Below are 22,996 nucleotides of genomic sequence, written 5' to 3'. Positions count from 1 at the left end.
CACATCTGAATAGGGACCTCCTATTTAACTATTAGGATTGATGGGAGGAGCTTCCACTGAGAAGGTGGAGCACAATCAGTAGGTGGAGCTAGGAATGGGTGGGATTTAAGGCAAACGGTGCAGCTTGTAGCAGGTCCAGTTTTAAGAGGTGGACACCACTCTGTTGACATATACAACTGTCTGTCTAAACTCATCATGCCTTTATGAACCCAACTGTCATCACCTAAGGAAATATATGTGCAACTCCCAGGAAATCATAGGCAAAAATTGCTACCCAAAGCCAAAGGAGACATACTCTCTCTCTCTCTCTCTCTCTCAAGCCCATTGGAAATGGATAAACAATTAAAATGTATTGAAAGCAGAGGGGGGAGGGGAGAAAGAGAAATAATTCCTAATTAATTCTGGTGCCCTGCACAACCTCAGTCTATTTGTAATCCTACAGGGAACATTTTTATTGATCTGGGGGACGCTGCTGCAGACTTCTGATGTTTATCTCAGCATAAAAATAGGCTCTCATGATGAGCAGTGATTTAATTACATGACAATCACGGTTAACAATGCATGGTGAATACCATCCCAAAAATGGAAGGAAAAAAAAAGGAAAAAGAAATGCAGAGGAAGACTGGCAGTGATAAATGCGAGCCGATGGCGTTGACTTTCAGTAAAGTCATCTATTGCCCGGAATGGTGGGAGGTTGAGATTTCCCCCTCCTTCCTCAAGCTTCCCATTTCTCTGGAAGCAGCTTGCTCCGTTCGAGAAGCACTCAGGGGGGACCTCGAGACATACTGGTGGGTGGGGTGAGAGAGAACGAAGCCGGGAGGGAGGGAGGAGGAGAGAGGATGGTGATCAAAGCAAGGTTTAAAGCATGCGGCAGTTGAACTTGCGACAGTGCGACGCCTCTGAGAGTCCTGGGACTTCCCTTTGTACATGGGCTTGTCAGGAATTAACGGGAAAATGATTTCTCCAGTTTGGTCAATACATGAAGAACGCAGGAAAGGGATAGTACTTCAGCCTCTCAAAAACGGTTACCCGGAAGGGGACCAGCAAGTTCCTCAAACCTTAGCCTTCAATGTTAGGGGTTCGCAGCCAAAGGAAATGGAAATAATTCTGTTGTATTCGCCAGTTTCAACAAACATACAATTTTTGCACCTCTGGAGACTCATGAGGTAACAAAGACATTTTCCCTTTGTTTAGGCCACTACTCCTGGTGGGGCAGAGGTCTAGTTCCTGAAGGGTTTCGTTCAAGCCTCTGGAATTTGCTTGGGGATAAACCAACCCCACCAAAAGCAAAAAGTAGAGGTGGGACTTTCATGTTAACACAAAGGGGAAAATAAACATGAGCAAAACTCTTGCTTTCATTTTTGTATTCTTTCATTCATTTGTGTGTTTTTTTAAGCCTCCAAAACATGAATGATTCTCATCAGCAAGAGTGAACACAAAAGTTTCATGTTCTTTCATGTTTCCTTCTTTTGTGCACTTTCTTTCAAGTTCTGTATAAAAAAATATTTTTTACCTTTATTTCACCCTTTGAATGTAGATTATCACCTGATAATTTTTTCATCCCGCCAAGTTGGGAGGGCTATTACAAAGACATGGTGGTGTGACTAGTACGGGCTGTCAACAGCTGTTCAAAACATCCTGTGGGTGTAAGGAGGAATCTTGAATCTGTAGGAAATCTTGGAAGCCACTGAAGACCATTTTTTAAAAAGTTTTGTTTGCTATTTATTCATTCATTCATTCATTCATTCATTCATTCATCCATCCATTCATTTTCCACACAATTTTGGTTCACAGTCCCTTGTTTTGTTAATTTTTTTTAATTACAATGAGATTCTTTCCTTTTCCTGCATTCTTGGGATTATTTTGGGGGGCTCAACACCTTCCCACTTAATACTTTGTGGATTTCCCCTTCTCCTTGGTGTATTGTTTTGTGTTCTTGTGTTTTGCCCTTTCCTGCCATAGTTCAGATCTGTGTTTCTTGGGGTTTTAAAACTTCTCATGGAAGTAATTCCATCTGATGCCACCAGAGGTATTAGCAACATGCAGAATTCACATGTGCATATACATAAAGAGAGAGGGAGAGGGAATTACTAAAAAAATCATTTGTGAGTATAAGTCTAAAAGTCGCAGCAAATATATAAAGACAACTCTCATTTTTTTTAATAAGAAACTTGGTTCGCTGCTGTTTGGAAGCTGCTACTGAAACTAGCTCAGATGTTATAAGCCTCCTTTTATAGTCAACTATGCTTTTGTTTTCAAAAATCAGAAAAGCCTACAGGGTAGAAAATGGAACAATAGGTCAGAAGGAGATGATGAGGCATTGTTTAGATAGATGACTGACTCACAAGTTACATGGAAGGGGTGTATAGCCATTATTACACTTACAAGCAACAGAGACTTGTGGGAGATTTCGTGATTCTTTCCAATGAGCCTTATTAAGCTGGAAGTAAAACACATCAGACAGAGCTGTCTAAATGCAAAGTAGGATGAATATCTATCTATCTATCTATCTATCTATCTATCTATCTATCTATCTATCTATCTATCTATCTATCTATCTATCTATCTATCTATCTATCTATCTATCTATCTATCTATCTATCTATCTATCTATCACTAATTTAAACTAATGGGTCAAGTAGTCTGTGGAAATGCATTGACAGATGCAAAGGAATATACAAATACACACACACACATATTATATTTTTTAAAAAAGTTAGAATGAATGTTTGAAAAAGCTCAAGGAAACTCAGATGGAACACTGGCATCTACTACTTCCTCTCTTTTCTCAACCAAACATTCGCCAAAGGCCTCGGCAGAGTAGCTTTCCCTGCTAAAGAGGAGGTTGGGTCCAACTCAATGGGAAGTGGGAGACATTTTCCTATCAATTAACCCAATTTTCTTTGACAACAGGATTTCCTCAGATATGTCCTTCATCAATCAGACTTGCGAATGAAGCCCGTGCTAACCATCCAATGGCCAATCACAAAATAAATTATGGTAAATACAAGAGACATGTTGACAAAAATCACATGCATGACACAAATGTTTTTCACCATGTGTGGGACCATCTCTTCTAAAATGTGATTCCCTATCTGACCGTACAATTAGACACCTCCCCTGAAACCCACATTTTCCTGGGTCATCAGGTGTAGGATGAGTTACCCCCCCCACCTACGGGTTTTGTGAACTTTGCTCTTCTCTCCCCTTCCAGGTGCAGAGGGGGTGGTGGAAGGAGTCTCATTTCTAGTGCTTGATTGAAGCACTCATTGGAAACAGACACCCAAGCACCTTACCCAAAGCTCTCGTGACCAGAGATGAGAGAATTTACTTCTTATACTACGAGTCCTATGATCCCATAGTCAACGAATACTGGGAGTTGTAGTTGAACAAAACAAAAATACCTTGGTATCTTGTCCCATCTCTGCCAATGATGACAGGGTATAGGTTCACACGATATAGAATATGTGGGTAAATGAACCAAAACAGACACTGAGGTGATTCAAGTGACGAAAAACACACACTAAAGAGTAAACTATCCTTTCAAAATAAATGTACGCCATCTTGATCTTTATTGCCTCATCAAAACGTTTTCTGTATAAAATTAAAATCTCTCGTAAACTAACCCTGCAGGTCATTCCAGAATGCGACTTACTGAACTAAAACAATACAGATGACACAAGACAAGCAGATCAAAAACGGAGTGACCCATTATATAAATTCAGCCCCACATATTTATGGCACGACCGAGCAAGACCAGGGTGACGGAGTTCCAGGATTAGCAACACCAAGGCTACTCTTAGTCTGGTGTTACAAACTTGAGTTTCCTTTCCCCCAAGCTCAAATGTTGAAGGAGTTCCATCACCACCACGATTCTCGTTTGGCATCAAACTCGTTTTACTTTCTTCCTTCATCTGAATTTCAGAGTAGAAGACCATTCTGTTTTCAACTGTGACTTGCCATCTCTCCCCTTTCAAGACTCATACAGAAGTCATGGAAGTGTTTTGCCTTCTCCTTCCTCCTACCCCTCATGTTCCACTTGCCTGGAAAATGAACCCGGAGATCTATCCCCAGCTCCGACTGGCACTTTTAAAAGCTTACTTTATTTATTTTATTTATTTATTCGATTTATATCCCACCCTTCTAGTCTATACCGTAGGGATGGGAAAACATCTCAGTTTCTTGGTACAGCAGGACCCTTGTATCCACGGGGGTTTGGTTCCAAACTCCCCACCCCCAGATACTGAAAACTCCCGATATTAAGAAACATACAGTGGTGCCTCACTTAACGATTTTAATTGGTTCAAAAAAAAAATCGCTATGTGAAAACATTGTTAAGCGAAACACCATTTCCCATAGAGATGCATTGAAAACCGGATAATCCGTTCCAATTGGAACGGATTACCATCCTTAAGCGAAAATCCCCATAGGAAAAAACGTTAAGCGAAACCCATTGAAATGCATTGAACCCTATTTCAATAGGGAAAAAAATTCACAAAAAATTCAAAAAGACTCAGAACAAAGCCAAATTAAGTTAACGAAGGTTTTATTAGGTGCACTAACGATTCCAAGCATTTTAAACATTTTTAAACATTTTAGAATATTTTAAAAATAGCAAAAACGGGGCTGTAAAAAAAAAATGTTAAGTGAAACAAGGGGACCTAAAACTGTCATCGTTAAGTGAAGCATGGTCCCGAAATCATTAAGTGAAAATCGCCCATAGGGAAAATTGTTAAGTGAAGCACAAGATCACTCCAAAAAAGCCATCGTTAAGTGAATTTTTCATTGTATGAAGCAATCGTTAAGCGAGGCACCACTGTATTATAAACAAATAGCAAACATTCTACTTTTAAATGTAGGATACATCAGAGTGATCAGCTGCTTCCACTGATCCTTCTGAAGCCTCCGGTTGCCAACACCCTCCTAGGCCCTCTCTGCCAGCAGATTGGATCTCCTGGGAATGTCCCCCCCCCCCTCACCATTGCACATTTTCAGACTATGGCCAAACCATGTATACTGGTCCTACAGATATGGTAGCCCTATTGTATTTTTCTGAATTCCACCTCCACTTTTCCCCCTCTGCTCATTATTGTGGCTTTTTTCTCGCATTGATATTTGCACACATTTAATACATTTCACCGAATGCATGTATTTACTTATGTGCTTATGCATGTTCCGATAAAGATTAAAGCATGTTTACTAAAAAAAAAAACAATTCAATCTGTGCACATTTTTGGCTGTTCGCATTTTCCACATTTACTCGATTTATTTTCCTTTTCTTTTGGCTTCTTTGCTCTAAATTGGGCTTGATTTTATAACAAGTGCGTATTTGATTTTCCCAAATGGGAAATGTGCAAATTCTTCAACCACAGTATAAGTCTTCTCACAACAATTCTCGATAGGGCTGAAAAGGCGACACTTGGTCAGACCATCAAATCCAGTGTCCTTCATCTCTAGCTCAAGGATGATGGGTCATCCGAGGACCTCAGGCTGAGAACCCCTGTTCTAAACCAAGATGAGGTATTAAGGAAGCAATTCATAGCTATTTCAAATGACTGTCCATCTATAGAATGATGTACAGACTTCTCATGTCCACTGCTGTAGGCCAGCATTTCAGTAACAGTGTTGATGAGATAGGCTGGAGCACAAGAGCAATCATCCTGCTCTACAGCCATGTAAACAAAATGGCAGCACAAACTCTGGATTGCACAATTAAAATAAAATAACTTCCTTTAAAAAGATCAGATATCATCATTACAGAATTTCCTCTTATATTAATTTAGCCTGTACCTCTTCTTGTCTAGCCGCTAATAAAAATATATGTTGCATATGTAGTGTAAATTTCGGGTGGGTGGGGCTCGTCAACATGGGAAGGCAGCCCATCTAGGAGAAGGAAAACTCCGATTTCAAACCTCCACTGCCTTGTGGCTATGCCCACTGATGGAAAAGGCTTCAGGAGTCAACCTCGAGGCAAAATCCGGAGCTGGAGTCCCGGAGGCAGTTTGTGTCGTTCTGGCAACTCCTGTGATGTCGCTGGAACCATTTGTACTGGCTCTTGCCTTTCCATTGGACCATTTCAGCGACGTGGAGAGGGGGGATTTGCTGCTTGGGTAACAGCCTATCCTCCACATTATTTTACCCAGACTTCGTGCTCTGGAGAGGACGCTCATACAGAGCACATTACCATAGTCTCTTGAGATTGAAGGATACCTAATCATAAGCAGCGTAACTACAGATACCCAGTGTGAATAGAGGGTAGAGTGACAGAGAAGATGCTGGAGACCAGGATACAAATCCCTTCTCAGCCTGGGGGAGTGGAGCTTGAAAAAATTCTCCTTAAACCTCTCACTTGTCTTGAAATCCCTATTAGGGTTGCTAGAAGTAGGTTTTGACTTGACAGCACATAACTATGAATATATCTTTGGATTAAAATGATAGCGTTGGAAGAGTCCCCAAAAGGTCTGATAAAAGGTACAGGTTGAAGGCACATAAAAAATACAGCATCTGTAGGGTCGTTGGGAGATTCCATTCTTGTACTCCAGTTGAAACAAACCTTGCAGGATGTCCATTGCCAGCAACAGACCCCTCTCAGGCACTTCGGCTTTGGCAATCAGCCAGCTTTGGCAGTTCTTTGTGAGCCTATCAGCAGCATTAGCTAGATGAAAGAAATATGAATCCTGAGCATTTTCTTGGAATTATTGCGAAACATTTGTTTTTCTTCTTCCCCCCCTCCCTGTTCTCCCCGTACTTTACTGAAAGCAGATGATGGGTATCCAAGATTTGCGAGTTCCGAGCTCAGAAACCATCAACGCATGGTCAACTCAGCCAAAGGACGAATCCTTTCTATATCTTGATGAAAATCCCTTGGATACGTTTTTCTTTTAAGGTTCAAAACTCTTCAGGTCAGCTTTGACATATAAAAGAGAGAGAGATTGAAAGAGACAGAGATTTCTTCTCTGCTAAAAAAAAGAGTCAGCCCTATGTGAGTTTGACTCCAGGATCCAGACCATTTTGACATGAAGTATGTTCTTAACAAAAGAAAAAAAATCACTGGTCTTTGAAAAATAGCCAGATACAAGGATAGGTTCAATTAAAAATAATAATAAAATCTGTGTATGGCTTCCAGACAAAACATCCGGGATGCAGTCCGCGTAGCAGAGATTTGATCTGAAAAATTTGGGGAGGTCCTGTACACACAGTACACAGGAGAGGGGCGTATTACATTCCAAACCCTCCATCCTACAGAGCGCTCCATTTCTTCCTAATGGGACTGGAACCGCTGTATGGTTTCAATTCAGCATGTTGCACCTGTAAAAACAAACAGACGTCACATTTGCAACAAGGTAATCCAAGCTCCCTCCACTATGCGTTAATGGCTCCCCAAGGACAAACGGAGGGAAAACTAAGGAAGGTTCAAAAGTAATGAATCATTTTCTAAACACAGTAACACGGGGGATTAATTGCAGGAAGGATTTGAGAAGTCATGCATCATTTCTTGAAAACCAAAATATTAAAACCAGATTTTTTTTTTCCTAATGAGATGCACCGGGCAGGGGGGTGGGGGCTTCCACCTGATTTCGGCATGGGCTAAGAATTGCTTTGCTCTGTTCATTTTTAATTCTCCTTCCTCGGGTTTGGAAAAGAAAGTAGATGGCTTGTTTTTTGCGCACGTGCACACACACACACAATGTGATAAATATACAGTGGTTTTAGAAATCAGGACCATAGCATGGCACATCCATGTTTCTTGCTAGATGCAGAAAGGCTAAACTACATGCACCCTTAATATGTCTACACCTCATGATCCCATATGACTGGATCTCGCTTATTTCATTTAACTGATTAACTCACATATAGACTCCCACCACAGTTGTTCCCAAACTTCGCTTGACATAAATATATAGTAGTACCTTGGTTTACAAATGCCTCAGTTAACATAATTTTCGGTTTACAAATGGAAATCCATTGAAAATAATGCCTTGGTTTACATTTTGTTTGTTTGTTTCAGTTTACAAAGAAAGTTTCCCCAGGATGCATCGTGCCTGGAGGTTTATAGCACCTCCCCCCCTTCCTACGGCAATCTGCGTTTTGGTTTACAAATTTTTCACTTTTCAAAATGTCTTGTAGAATGCATTAATTTCGTAAACCGAGGTACTGCTGTATGTATACACTTGATGAAGGAGACTGGGAAAAACTCATGTGAGAATAAATGTGCTTCTGGTTGTTCTGGGTTTTTCGGGCTCTTTGGCCGTGTTCTGAAGGTTGTTCTTCCTGACGTTTCGCCAGTCTCTGTAGCCGGCATCTTCAGAGGACAGCAACCTGTACTCTGGTGTAGTTGGCTTGGGAGTGCAGTATTTATGGCTGTGAGATAGGCTTTTGTCTTTTCCTGTAGATGGGTGATTAGTGTGTATTGTTGTGGGTGTATTGTTGTGCTAAGGGGAAGAGATTATCTGTTCCTGTGGTTGATGGGTGTCATTAGCTGGTCTTTTGTGTGTAGTGATCCCCTGTCCTTGTAGATGGGTAGAGTTCGTTGACCTTTTGCACGTAGTATGTTTGAGAGCTGGGAGCCAAGTTTTGTTGAGTTTCAAACTTTCCTCTCTTTTGTTGAAACTGTGCTTGTGCTTGTGGATTTCAATGGCTTCCCTGTGCAGTCTGACGTAATGATTGCTGGTGTTGTCCAGTATTTCAGTATTTTGAAATAGAATTTCATGTCCAGTTTGTTTTAGGGCATGTTCAGCTACTGCAGATTTTTCTGGTTGTTTTAGTCTGCAGTGTCTCTCATGTTCTTTGATTCTGGTGTGGATGCTTCGTTTTGTGGTTCCAATATATACCTGGCCACAACTGCAAGGTATCCGGTATACTCCTGCGATGGTGAGGGGGCCCTGTCTGTCCTTTGCTGACCGTAACATTTGTTGTATTTTTGTGGTGGGCTTGAATACTGTTTGTAGGTTGTATTTTTTGAAAAGTTTCCCCATGCGGTCCGTGACCCCTTTGATGTATGGCAGAAATACTTTATTTGTGGGTGGCTGTTTTTCTTCTTCAGTTCGGTGTTGTTTTCTAGGTTTGATGGCTCTTGTGATTTCATTTTTGGAGTAGCCATTTGCCTGTAGGGCCCAATTCAGGTGGTCGAGTTCAGTGCTGAGAAACTGAGCTTCACAGTTCCGATGTGCTTCTCTTTAAGATGTCACAAAATTCTGAGGTGTTTTTTTTTACTGCATCTGACTTATTTTAGTGGAATATGTTCTTCAAATAAATAAATAAATAAAAATCTCCAGTTCATGAATGCAGCATGTTGTGCGTCAGTATCCAGATACAGAAGTTATGATACTGCCCATTATGACTATGCTGCCAGCAGGGGGAAAAGGCATGTCAAGCTTTAAAGGGCAAATGTTGATGACATCCATGCCAGAAGTCAAGATAGTCTACAGGATCCCCTCTTGCGGTTCCTACCATTCACAGAGACGCCAAGCAAAGGAAAATCCCAGAAGCCGACTCCTCATTTCATCAGTTAACCATTTCTCACCCAAACACAAAGCAATTGTCAGGGCTGTTTTTTAACAAATGTGAATGGGAGTGAGCAGAAGAGGGTATTTGGGCCGTGAAGGCCTGAAGTTCAGATTGCCTTGAGCTGATTTTTGCTTTCAAGACTTGTGTCAGGAGCCTGATGTCAGAAATCTTGAGACAATGTTTACTGATAGTACTCAGGGCAAACACAACTGCTCTGTATTTTTGTTATGAAGAAATATTTTGAATGTGCCTTATAAAACTATATCCTAATTCCCTGGAGATACGTGGCATACTGTCCCTTTCTGGAGGACTGTCATTCCATTACTTTCTTCAAAGCAAGCCTAATTTTGAGTATTTGTGTGTTTTTTCATTGCCCTCCAAACATCATGGCCTATGAACCTGCAACAATGTATCTACTATGAAATGCTCTTGCTGGTAAGCCTGTTCCACCCATGCTCAGTCTTATAAGAAAGTCATTTTCCCCTTTTGGAAAGGCTTTATTTGAGGATCAGTATTTCAGCCCTTGCAGCCTTTTATTTCAATTTTTTAAAAAATGAGTGGGACCAACCATTCTCTTTCAAGATAAGCAATATTGGTCTTTTCAATCTGAATGGGCAATTTTAAATCTGGGGACATTGAGAGTCACTTGTTTCTGCACAGGGGGCAGTTTTACACTCAAAAACCCATAACCTGAAAGTGTTTTGCCCAAACGTCCCCAATTCTCACACAGAGCAAGGGCAGACTGTCTGGTGCACCTGTGCCAGATTTGGTACTGATCTGAAGTCCACTTCATAATTTAGAATTTGTTATTTGAGCTTTCCCCATTTTTTTAATTGCCTTTTTTAATTTGCTCGGCTGCATAAAAACATACTTCCAATAAACTTGGTAGTGATCGTTTCTCTTCCCCAACTGCACAATTGGTTTTTTTAAGCAAAGCAAAATAATTTTGGTTGAGGAAATATTAAGCATATGCTACAATTAAAGTCATACAAGGTTTTCAGTGATCCACTATCAATTTGGAGTGGATGCTTATGTTTTTGCCTTCTTATGCACTTTTCTAAACACTTGAATGTGACTTGTACTGTCTTAGTTCTAACAGCTGGTGCCAAGCCTTCATTCCAACAATACACACTCTCTCAGACAAGGCCCCAGAACTATCTTCTCCCCTCACTGTCCCCTTTATCGTGAACTTCCTTTAAGGCCACTGAGGATAAAAGGAAACTGTTCCAGGCAAACTCTACACATGAATGCTTTATATCTATATCCTAAACGGATGAACAGCTTATCTTCAAATATAAATATTCATGTACACTGCCAGTGCCAGTTCTGTGTCCTCTGTAGGAAAGAGCCGGAGGAAAAAGTAAGAAGGCAGAGGAAAGTATACTGAAGCTTAATGACTTTATAGACTGGGAAGAAAAACACGAATAAAAAATAAATCAAGAGTCAGTCCACTGAGACGGTGTCCTCTCTGCCTCCCCAATGACTATCCTGTGGAACTTGCATTTCAAGTCAAGAGCGATTTGCTGTTTAGCAAAATGTAAACAAGAGTTTATCATATCTCTCTGATTGCTCTGGAAAAGAACACGTTTGGGGCAGAATCGACCAGCAGTGAAGGAAGTTTTCCTACCAACATGGAGAGACTGCATAAAAGATTTTAAAAAGCTCACTTTCTCCACTTGGACAACGTCAGTTTTTAATCTCCAGCTTTGCTACGTGAAGACTTGTTGCTGCTTATCCTAGGTAAGCTGTCAAGAAAACCAGCGGCCCCAATCCTGTTGATTGGCCAAGTAAATCACACTAAAGTAGACTTGTTGCATCAATGGGGATTGGGTGAGTCAACTCCTCTGCCTATTTTTTAAATTGTGTGCGTGCATACATGTGTGTACAAAAATGCATGTATATGTAAAGCCACACACACTGTATATGTACACAGAAGCGTATACACAGGAAAATATATTCTCACACAGTGCAGTCCTGAGCTTCTTGACTCAGGAGAAATTCCCACCGAGTTCAAAATAAAGCTTACTCTCAGATAAATAGCTACACAAAGCAGCGTTAAACTGCTATCCTGGATAGGACAGTTGTACATGTGCGTACAGACATACACACACAAGCACAGTTCGGTATGGGGAGGGGAAGCCTTTGGTACTCATACTGAGTAAGCCTCTAAGCCTTTCAAGACTAGGAGGGGGGGAGACCATTTCTTCCCACCAAGGCCTTTGGCTTCCCCTTTCCTGTGTCTGCCCCCTTTCCTCCCTTCCACCCCCACCTTCCCACCCTGGTTTATGAGTTCTTCAGATGCTGGTTGATCTCCCCTGGTCCAAATGCCCCTGCATTGTGTTTCTCCACAACACTGCACCTGGTGGCTCTTTGGGCTCGGCCTGCTGTCTCAGCTGGAGGCTGGCCATTCATGACTTACCCTTTGAACATCCGATGGGACCCTGGAGAGGAAATCCAGCAACTCATTATTGTCAATGGCGTAGGGGTTTCTAAGCTTCTTTGTAAATTTATTTATGCCTGGGAAAGGAAAACAGAAGAACAAAAAAAAATTGGTTGGAAGAAGAAGACAAGGAGGAGGGTGAAAACAGAGATACACGGGCCGTACAGCATATAAATGCCTTACTTGCTGAGGCAAGAAGTGATGGCATCAGGGTGGGAGGATGGGTTTTACAGGAAAAAATTAGTGTGAAAACACAGATGAGTTGGACACATGTTGCTGTCATGTGGAAACATTCACAAACATCTTTCCTTCAAGGAAGCAGTGGGAGGTTTATTACAAAGCAACACAGCCTGCCTCAGGAATGAAAAAATCTCATTGTTAAGGGGTGTGTGTGCGTGTGCGGGGGGGGGGGAGTAGGGGAAAAGTAGGAACAGATACCACACAATGCTGTGTGGTATGTCAGCCACATGTTGTCCCTGGAAATACCTCAGCAAATGCAAAATCTCCTCAAACAGGACATTGGTGGCCTAGGGTTGCCTGTCAGTTTCGACATTCTAGGAGGGGAAAGGAAAGTGATTTACACGTCCGTCTCCTTCTCAGAGGGCATGATACTGAAGTATGATGTGCCCAAAGACAAAGGGGGTGTGTGACAAGACACCTTCGAGGCACATAACACATTTACAAAAGGGCCAATGCGGCCGACGTCACCGAAGCTTTCCTCAGATGAACACAGAAATCACCCGAATTCTTCCAGGCAGACAGTGAAAGAATCTGTTCACTATTTCCAAGCTGATTAGAGCATTGGGACAAATCGCTCCGGTTTTGTCACACTTTTGCCCTTGCACATACACACAGAGAGACACAGACACACACACGTACACACACAATTATAAAATTCCTGGATCCTTATCTAACGAAGAAGAAACAAGCGTGGAGAGGCAGCTGTGGAGAAAAGGGAGCAGGGTGTCATCCTATGGGGGACTCAGAGAGAGGGGTCGAAGCTTGTGCGCTCTTGTTTTGGTTGGAAATCCTGGGGCTTGATTGTGACACATTCCGCACAATGTTCATTTGACACAATAAAGCAACAGGTCCCTGTGTCAATGCATCCCTGGGTTACTGAAGTAAAACCACATTCAGAACTGACTTACCCCAGATGAGAATGATGTATCTCAGTGGTATGTAATACAGAGTAATGACTACCACGGCAAGTATTAAACAGGCCAAGGCAGAGAGGAAAGGAACAGTCCAGTTGAACGTGCTGGGAGAAACAAGAAGAGATAAAAGCTATTGAGTTATTTTTGAAATGTTCACAGGCATCACAGGTATCATCTCTTGGGGTCACCAACTGCATGGAGAACTGGTGTTAAAGCCAAGATGACTCAAATTCCTCATGAGATCCTGTTGCCCTTGGTCACAAAGTCTGAACAGAGAGGCAAAAATCATCAGGCACAGGGAGTCAAGGATGTTGGCCAGTCTTTGGATCCATGTCCAAATACGAGTCTTTGGTGCCAAGTCTAAATCTTTGGTAGCAAGCCCCCCAAGCCCGAGTTCCCATTAAAAACAAGCATTTCACCCGCAGGAAAAGAAAATGAAGGAGTGGGTGAGTTCTGAGTCACAAGTTGAATCTGAGTCATTGAAAAAGAAAAGACAAAATCAGTTGAGTCACTGGTATGACTTAAATCCAACTTGGTAGTGAGCCGTACGACTTGAGTCCTCATCCCTGCTGGAGGGTAGGGCATGGCCATCACACATGATCTCTGGTGCCGGATATGATCAGGTTACTCAGTTCAGGCTAAATGCCTGGGCAAGCCTTTTATTGGCAACCAACGATACATGACGGTCTTGTTTAAAACGTTTTCATTAAGACAATTTTTCAGCTCAGAGGCTGCCACACCTTTCCCTATAACGTCCAGTTCCTGCCTGAAGGTGTGACCTGGCTTTGTTGAAAAGCCTAGGTTCACGTGGGAGTCCTGGCTGTGATGGCCCATTCACATGTCACATGTGCATCTATCTATCTATCTATCTATCTATCTATCTATCTATCTATCTATCTATCTATCTATCTATCTATCTATCTATCTATCTATCTATCTATCCATCCATCCATCCATCCATCCATCCATCCATCCATCCATCCATCCATCCATCCATCCATCCATCCATCCATCCATCCATCCATCCATCCATCCATCCATCCATCCATCCATCCATCCATCCATCCATCCATCCATCCATCCATCCATCCATCCATCCAATATACTGCCCATTTAGAATGTGTCTACTCTGGGCAGTTTACACAAAATATAAAAAACAAACCAAGAAGGTATAAATTAACTAAAGATACAACCCAAATTAACAACAGAATCCAAGATGGAAAAAGAAAAATAAACTAGGTGAAGGCTGTAGGGAAGGCCTGCCTGTACAGCCATGTCTTAAGATTGGTCTTCAAGGCCCCCCATGAGGGAGCCAGGCGGATCTCTACACTATGCAGTTAAAGCAGCTGAATACCCCTTCAACAGCCATGGCTTCTTCCAACAGAATCCTGGAATTTGTTCCTTAGTGAAAGACTTGGGATGGCATCTGAGCTGGCTAGTGCAGAATTCTGGCCACTTCACCAAAATATACATTCTGGGATTCCACAGAGAGAAGCCAGCGCAAATAAAATGGAATTAAACCTGCTGTAAGTGTGTAAGGTGCATACTCTCTGTTCATGTGAATGTCACCATGGATAGAGCATCACAGCAGGACTTTCATGTAAATGCAAGGCCTTTCTACAAAACCACTTCACAAATTTAGGAAGAATCCAGTCATTATAGAAAAGGTGCGGCTGTCACGAAACACAACTCTCCCTGCCTTCTCCCAACACTGTTTCCCAACCCAACATCCATCCATCCATCCATCCATCCATCCATCCATCCATCCATCCATCCATCCATCCATCCATCCATCCATCCATCCATCCATCCATCCATCCATCCATCCATCCATCCATCCATCCAATTTGTATACGGCCCCATTAGTGCAGACGCACTACTCTGGGTGGTTTACAGTCAACTAAAGCAATACATGGGAACAAAAATGAAACACAAATAATCCTTAATCAACACATCAAGAGGAGCAAATATCAAAATAAAATGTGGCTCAGGGCATGTAAACATATAGAGCAGTGAGGGTATGCAAAGAGGGTGGCAGATGCGGTGATGGAGGATCCAGAGATGATCTTCCGTATGTCTCTAATTTACTCAGTTTATCTATTCCTGAAGTGGAGTATTGACACTGCTCTACAACATTTCATTTCACAGCCATGTGTCTAAATAATGTACAATGCGGATAAGAGAGAAGGTGACTCTGCTTGTCCACAAAGTGATTAAGTGTAGAGGAGGGTTGGGACATCAAATATCTCCTGACATTTGATGGACAGGATCTTGCGTTGGTTCTAGCCAGCAAAGCCAATGGTGAGGCATTCCAGCAGCTGCAGTGCATGGACCATCTAGAAAGTCACCAACCCTAATGTTGAAAAATCAAATGTAGTCAATGGTGAAGCATTATAATCCAAATAAGATGTGTATCTTGGATAGAAAACTTGTCACCAAGTCTAAGATGGTATGCTTGGCATATATTAAGTAACAGTGCTCCCTCAAGCAGTGAAAAGTATCTCTTTGTCCTAGCATGTGCTTTTCCTCCTCTCTGTATATGGCACTGCCAATTGTTTGTTTTCTGAATGGTTGTTGTTGTTTAGTCATTAAGTTGTGTCTGACTCTTTGTGATCCCATGGACCAGAGCATGCCAGGCCCTCCTGTCTTCCACAGTTGGGTCAAATTCATGTTGGTTGCTTCGATGACACTGTCCGGCCATCTTATCCTCTGTCATCCCCTTCTCCTCTTGCCTTCACATATTCCCAACATCAGGGTCTTTTGCAGGGAGTCTTCTCTTCTCATGAGATGGCCAAGTACTGGAGCCTCAGCTTCAGGATCTGTCCTTCCAGTGAGCACTCAGGGTTGATTTCTTTCAAAATGGATTGGTTTGTTCTCTTTGCAGTCCAGGGGACTCTCAAGAGTCTCCCTCCAGCACCACAATTCAAAAGCATCAATTCTTTGGCAGTCAGCCTTTTTTATGACAATATTACATGTTAGGTAATATTACAGTAAACATTTATTAAAGTAGATATTAAAGTAAAGTCGACATTTAGTCTAGGCATGTCCGACTCTAGGGCGAGGTGCTCATCCCCATCTCCGAGCCATAGAGCCAGCGCTTGTCCATAGACTGTTTCCGTGGTCACGTGGCCAGCGTGACTAGACATGGAATGCTGTTACCTTCCCACCGTGGTGGTACCTATTTATCTACTCGCATTTACATACTTTCGAACTGCTAGGTTAGCAGGAGCTGGGACAAGCGATGGGAGCTCACTCCATCACGTGGATTCGATCTTACGACGGCTGGTCTGCCGACCTTGTAGCACAGAGGCTTCTGCAGTTTGACCCGCAGCGCCACCACGTCCAATGGTGGACGTGGTGGTTCACATATGAAAAGAAGTGCCTATTTGCTAATGTCCTTTCCAATTCATCTTAGAGCAATTGGCGTTTACTTGATTTAATTTCACCAGAGTTAAATGCTATTCCCAACTAATTTATAAAAAATATCCTTTATTCTACAGACATAGATTTCAATATTCATTAAGGCAAAGTCTACCAAGCTTCATTCCCAATCAGTCTTTCACTTCTACAGTTTACAGATCTAAACTGTGCTCACGACCTGGGGTTCAAATCCCAGGTAGCCGGCTCAAGGTTGACTCAGCCTTCCATCCTTCCGAGGTCGGTAAAATGAGTACCCAGCTTGCTGGGGGGGCAATGTGTAGCCTGTATAATTAAAATTGTAAACCGCCCAGAGAGTGCTTGTAGCGCTATGGGGCGGTATATAAGGCCATTAAATAAATAAATAAATAAATAAATAAATAAATAAATAAATAAATAAATAAATAAATAAATAAATAAACCGTCTTTAAGTTTCAGCATTGAAATTCACGTGGTTTTCTGAAAGCTTGTTTTTCTGACTGAACTTTTTTCTTCAATACAAGAAGTGAACAATAATGATCTCTCTCTCTCTCTCTCTCTGTCAGTCTCCCTCTTCCGAACCAATGTCCTGGTGTGAGTGTGTGATCCTCCTCTTTTTAAAAAACACACACATACGAATTGAGTCATGTCAACCGTTCCAGTCTTTAAAAGAACATCCACAAGGGGGTCTAAAAATACAACAAACCCATGTGTTGTCAGTCTGAAACATCTGTCCCAGCTGTGCGGGAAATGGCCAAGCCGTGTCTACTGGCTTGTGAACAGAGCACTGTTCTGTGTGCAGCTGGGTGACAGGAAAGCTTGCAAACGCCGGGCGATCGTAAATTCCTGTATTCATTTTGATGACAATGATCTCTAAGAACCCAGTGGGGCATTAATATGGCTGCCCTGCCTAATCCCCCAGGAATCCCATTGTAACTCAGTAGCAATGTTGCTGTGGACCCGGGTTGGCCGCGAGTCTACCACAGTGGTGTCAATAAGTGCCACAATGGTTTACATAAGCTTTTCCATCTGTATAACGCAGACTATCAAAGGGACTGTTTCAGAGGTTAGTCCCACGAGGGTTGATGGGTTCGAAAATACTTTCCATGTATTTATGGGCCAGGGTTCAGCCCTCCTTTATTTTAACATGTAAGGTCTCCATTGATGTTGACATGTGTATTATTTCCTCTTCTCTCTCTCTCTCTCTCTAATTTCTCTGTTAAGACAAAGTGTGCTTCATAGCCCAATATGGTATTCCCCCAGTGCATTCCTTCAGTTTAGTGCAGAGAGAGGAATCTTTGAACCAGGCAATCCTGCAGCGTTGTCACATTGGTGCTCTTCTGGTTGGGGAACCCTAATGGCGTTCCGCATCTAGTCGCGCTGGCCACGTGACCACGGAAACTATCTGCGGACAAAACGCTGGCTCTGTGGCTTGGAAACAGGGATGAGCACCGCCCCCTAGAGTTGGACACGACTGGACAAATTGTCAAGGGGAACCTTTACCTACATGTCTGTGTTAGGTAGAACTCTCAAAATGAAAGATGATGGGACTTCCAAATGGCACAGCTACAGATCACTTCACGGATGGTGGCCTGGTCTACTAATATTAAAGTAAGAAGGGGGCTCCACAGTCATGGGAGAGTGGGCTGGGGGCATTAAGGTAAGTAACAAAAATGAATGAATAGTATAATGGTGGGTGGCAGCGCCAGTTGATTTTTTTAAAAAAAATCCCTTTAAGACGTTTCCATATATTATCCATTTTCATGTTTTAAGAAACCCCAAACAAGCTTAGAATATTAGCAAAGCATCTACTTCACACAGTATGATGGTACTTGAACTGTCGTGGCTGCTTCCTGTGAAATTCTGTGATTTGTAGTACAGCGAGATATTTAGAATATTGTGCTGAAATACAGCTAGAGTGCTTCCTAAAAGAGAATTCTATACACTTCATCAAACGAACAAAAAAATCTCAGAATTCCACAGCCACAACAGTTGGACTGGCAGCAAACTTCTGTTCAAAGTGAAGCGCAGATAGCCTTCAAACCGGGTCACAATATTTCCACAGGGGGGGGGGGAATTATACTTACTTTTTAATCCTTTCGGAAAAAGAGGCAATTTCCTCCAAAATAGTTTGGACGGTTAACACAATATCCTGAACCATGTGGATTCTTTCTATCAAGCCTTTTTTCTCACATTCCTGGGGAAAAAAATTAAAAAGAGGAATGGAGGTGAGGGAGGTGGAGAGAGAGAGAGAGAGAGAGAAAGGTGTAAGATTGGTGTTTGCTAAACTCGTCTCTGACAATAAGGGTTGGAACAGAATTACAATTAGTACTTGGGACGGTTTCTAGCCATAAAATAAACATAAGGAAATACAGCCAAATCCCACCCAATTCAAGAATAAAAATATATATATTATATTAAAGGACAATAGATCTAAAAATCAAGATGGCGACAATGGATAAGGAAGATGACAACATGTAATAGTCAAAATAAGACTAAATGATCAACCTCAGTGAGACATGTGGCAACATTATTAATCAGAGGACTCGGTCAAAGTTTTATTCTGATTCTTTTTCACACTGCCATTCACAAAGAGACACCAGACAGGGGAGAATTCCAGAACCTGATTCATTTTACATCACTCCTCACACAAACCAATTGTCAGGGCTGTTTTTCAGCAAGTTCTCTACGTTTCTATTGTTTGGAACCACCAAATAATCAAAATGTCTAGAAGACATGGTAGTGAGCATTAGAGGGTCTCCTGTACACCATCTTGACTGCTGATTGGGTTTCGTCAGAGTTCGGGCTGCTTTTCACTATGTAAAGCTTGGCATCCTTTTTCCTCCTGGCAACGTGAGCTTGATTTTGTGCAGCAGCATCAGACCATTTCCTGGCATTTTGAACCATGAATAGAGAAGCACAATATCCACACAGAGTTTTTTTTTTTTTTTTAAGAGTAGAATTATAAACCAAACCAAACCATGCTCTTCCAGGGCAAGCCTGTTCTTGCAATCTGGAGCTGTGAAAAATATCATCTGGCAGCTGGATATGCATCCTGCTGGCTTTGTTTACACATCTCAGATTGTGCTACAAGAAAGTGGTGATAACACAATTTAGCAAACACAATATTACATCTTCTCTTGAAAGCTAACCAGAATGCCTAGCGCTGAGAGATCAAGCCAAAAGGAAGGAACTGATTTATTTCAAAGGGTGCCCTAAAAACCATGAAGTTACTTGATAGATAGATAGATAGATAGATAGATAGATAGATAGATAGATAGATAGATAGATAGATAGATAGATAGATAGATAGATAGATAGATAGATAGATAGATAGATAGATAGATAGATAGATAGATAGATAGATAGATAGATAGATAGACAGACAGATAGATAGATAGATAGATAGATAATCACACCTACAGCCCTGATCTACAGAAGCATTCCAAACCACTTATCCTTGGCCTGTGCCCATCTCTAATTGTATCTTGTTTAATCTGTATTTAAACAAGGAATATATAAATACTGTACAGTGTATAAATATTACAAACAATAAATGCTGTAAAGAAGCAGCACAAATAAATAAGGTGGTGCTGTTGTTTCCAATTGAAACAAAACGTTCTCGAGAAAAAGGGAAGGATTGACAACGGCACTGAACAAATGAGACAGAAAGTCAAAGTAGACCATATAATTAACATGTCATTAGAAGCAGAGCATGACATGACTCCACAATCAACTTTGGAGTTTTTAAAGATGTTTATCAAAATGGAACGTAAGCAGGCATTCTAAAGGCAGTTATCTGTTGCAGCACCCAACAGACATTTACATACGGTGATGGCTTGGGATGCCCTAGCTGTATGGAGTTAGATCAATTTATATACTAAGTGAGAAATAACTGCTGCCACAAGCAAAGTTTCAGAAACAGATTTCAGGGAGAGGGCTGCATTTTTTCATGCATCTCATCATAGCTAGGAAGATGTCATTTCTGAATATTTATCAAAGAGATGTGGAACTCCTTGCCACAGGATGCGGTGATGGCATGTGGCCTAGATGCCTATAAAAGAGGATTGGACAGATTTCTGGAGGAAAAGTCCATCACAGGTTACAAGCCATGAAGGGGATTTATAATCTCCAGACTTAGAAGGAAGGGATCTCCAAATGCCAGATGCAGGGGAGGGGGTATCAGGAGACAAGGATCTCGTTGTCTAATGTGCTCCCAGAGGCCTCGGATGGGGCCACTGTGAGATACAGGAAGCTGGACTAGATGGGCTCTTGGCCTGATACAGCACGGCTCTTCTTATGCAATTTTTGTGCTCGGGTGCGGTCACATGGGGAAATACAATAAAACACAATTTCGACCACTTGTGGGACAGTTCGGGGCAATTTATTTCCTGGTGATGACACACAGGGGAATCTGCTCGAGTCTGACTCTGATCCCTGCCCAAGCTGAAAATTTTGGTCCAGTTGTAGGGGGTCCTCCTTTTTAGATATGGCCTGGAGCAATTCTCCCGTAGACAGAAGGGTCACTTTGAAGGAGATTGTATTCTCGAAGGCTTTCATGGCTGGGATCTGATGGTTGATGTGGGTTTTCTGGGCTCTTTGGCCATGTTCTGAAGGTTGTTCTTCCTGACGTTTTTCTAGTCTCTGTGGCCGGCATCTTCAGAGGACAGGAGTAGGAACTCTGTTCATGCTGTGTTGGTGTTTTTTGGACAGTTGAGTATTTATAGCTGCAGGAACAACTTTTGTCCTTTTCAGGAGATAGGGTGATCAGAGTGTTTTTGCTGTGAAGCTATTGTTGTGATAACAGGGAGAGATTATCTGATTTGATGGGTGTCTTTAACTGGTCTTTTTTTTGTGCAATGATCCCTGGTCCTTGTGGCTGGGCATGCTGGACATGAAATTCTATTTCAAAATACTGATGTACCAGACAACACCAGCAAGCATTATGTTAGACCGCGCAGGGAAGCCATTGAAATCCATAAACACCAGCAGAGCTTCAACAACAACAAAAAAGGAAAGTCTAAAACTTAACAAGGCCTGGCTCCCAGCACTGGAAAATACAGTCTGCAAAAGGTCAATGAACTCTACCCAGACACAAGTTGGGGGAGAACCTCCACCCAGTGCTCCAGAACATTAGAGGAACGTTGACCACAAGCTATCAGATTTATTTCAGTGTGAGCTTTTGCAGATTACAAGCCAGTTTTTCACACACATGGAGTACACTACTGAGGCTATACACTCTCTATACAATGTCCTTGGTTGTAGGGTCCATATAGCAATGTATAGGCTGCCTGGGGAGTCCTCAGGTTGCAGTTCAAAATGGTTGCAAACACTCATTTTTTTACTTTACATGTTGCAGAACTAACTTCACTATGTGTAGGTTTAATAATAGCTTTAAATATATTTCAAAGCCCCCGGATATGTCTCTATCTAGCTTCAGCTGATAAGCTTCAGCTTCACGGTGCTATGTTCATGGCAGGTTGAAGGATGAAGTTCTCTCCTGTTGCTTTGGAGTACAACGGCAGCCAGACCTCTTTTGATAATTTTTTTGCGACTTCTTTGATGATGCCCTCCCTCCATCTCTTAAGCTCAAATCTAACTAGCTTCCTGAAGAAAGAAATGCACCCACCCAGGGAATGGGCATCCATGGCTCAAAGCTCTCCCTTCCTGGAGCTTTTCTTTAAAATTAAGGAGCAAATCCCCTGCCTGCATCTGGCAAAGCTGTCCCTGTAACCTTTTTTCCTCCTCGCTCTGCGTTACGCAGAGAGAGAGACCTTGCTTCTTTCACAGTCCATTTCGTCTTTCGACCGTTTCTCAGCTGACTCTGGCCCTCTGGGGTGGAATAAAAGTAGCCCCTTCTCCGCCTCTGGGAAAGAATTAAAGCCATCAAAACAAATTTACAGCCGAGAATTAATTACACGACCAGTATGTTCCTGAAAATCTGCCCTCTCATATTCTCGAGCTCAGAAAGAACTGGCTTCTGTATTAATTGCTCAAACAAAACTACAAAAGAGGTCCTTGGGAAAGATTAAGTTTTTCTGTTTTTTAAAAAAGTTGAACAGAGTCCGAATTTAAAGGCTTTTGTGTCTAAGTAATTCACCTCAACTTGAACTTGGAAAATGAGATGCGTGGCTGTAGCCGAAGGGAAGGCAAAATGTTTGGGCCCTCAACTTTTGTCAAGCGTGCACCAGCCTTACAATAGACACGTTGGGTGTTCATTCCAGGGACTCTGACATTTTTTGACACCACAGCCAAGTGTCCTGGGCTCCCTTGCTGAGTTAACCCCTTGGAGGAACAGGGAGAAGGAAAATGTACGGTATCGATCCAGCACGCACTATGCAGGGGGGGGATGCAAAAAAAGAGACCCTATCTCCCTTTATTATTTATGTATTACTTTCATTTGTATAGCGCTCTCGTTAATGCCGAAGCACTTCCGTGAGCCTATCTGGGTAATTAAGTTCATCGGGGGGAAACCTTCCTCTCAGTCCCACCACCTTCA

At 42.1% G+C, this 22,996-nt stretch overlaps 1 protein-coding gene across 2 annotated transcripts in view; it reads right to left on the bottom strand.

The window, feature by feature from the left end:
- Window positions 1-5,864: 5,864 nt before the first annotated feature.
- The window catches only part of MCTP2 (multiple C2 and transmembrane domain containing 2), a 113,087-nt gene continuing 95,955 nt past the window's right edge, over window positions 5,865-22,996 (bottom strand). For both annotated transcript variants that reach the window (XM_078380911.1, XM_078380910.1), the window contains 4 exons: window positions 18,585-18,694; window positions 13,096-13,205; window positions 11,927-12,024; window positions 5,865-7,308 (listed from right to left, as the gene is read on the bottom strand). In XM_078380911.1, coding sequence (XP_078237037.1) covers window positions 7,240-7,308; window positions 11,927-12,024; window positions 13,096-13,205; window positions 18,585-18,694 — 387 coding nt within the window. In that variant the 3' untranslated portion in view covers window positions 5,865-7,239. The remainder of the gene's footprint in view (window positions 7,309-11,926; window positions 12,025-13,095; window positions 13,206-18,584; window positions 18,695-22,996) is intronic.

Source organism: Pogona vitticeps, chromosome 12 (genome assembly GCF_051106095.1).
Source record: "Pogona vitticeps strain Pit_001003342236 chromosome 12, PviZW2.1, whole genome shotgun sequence".
Classification (NCBI taxonomy): domain Eukaryota; kingdom Metazoa; phylum Chordata; class Lepidosauria; order Squamata; family Agamidae; genus Pogona; species Pogona vitticeps.
This window is presented reverse-complemented; position numbering and strand designations above follow the sequence as displayed.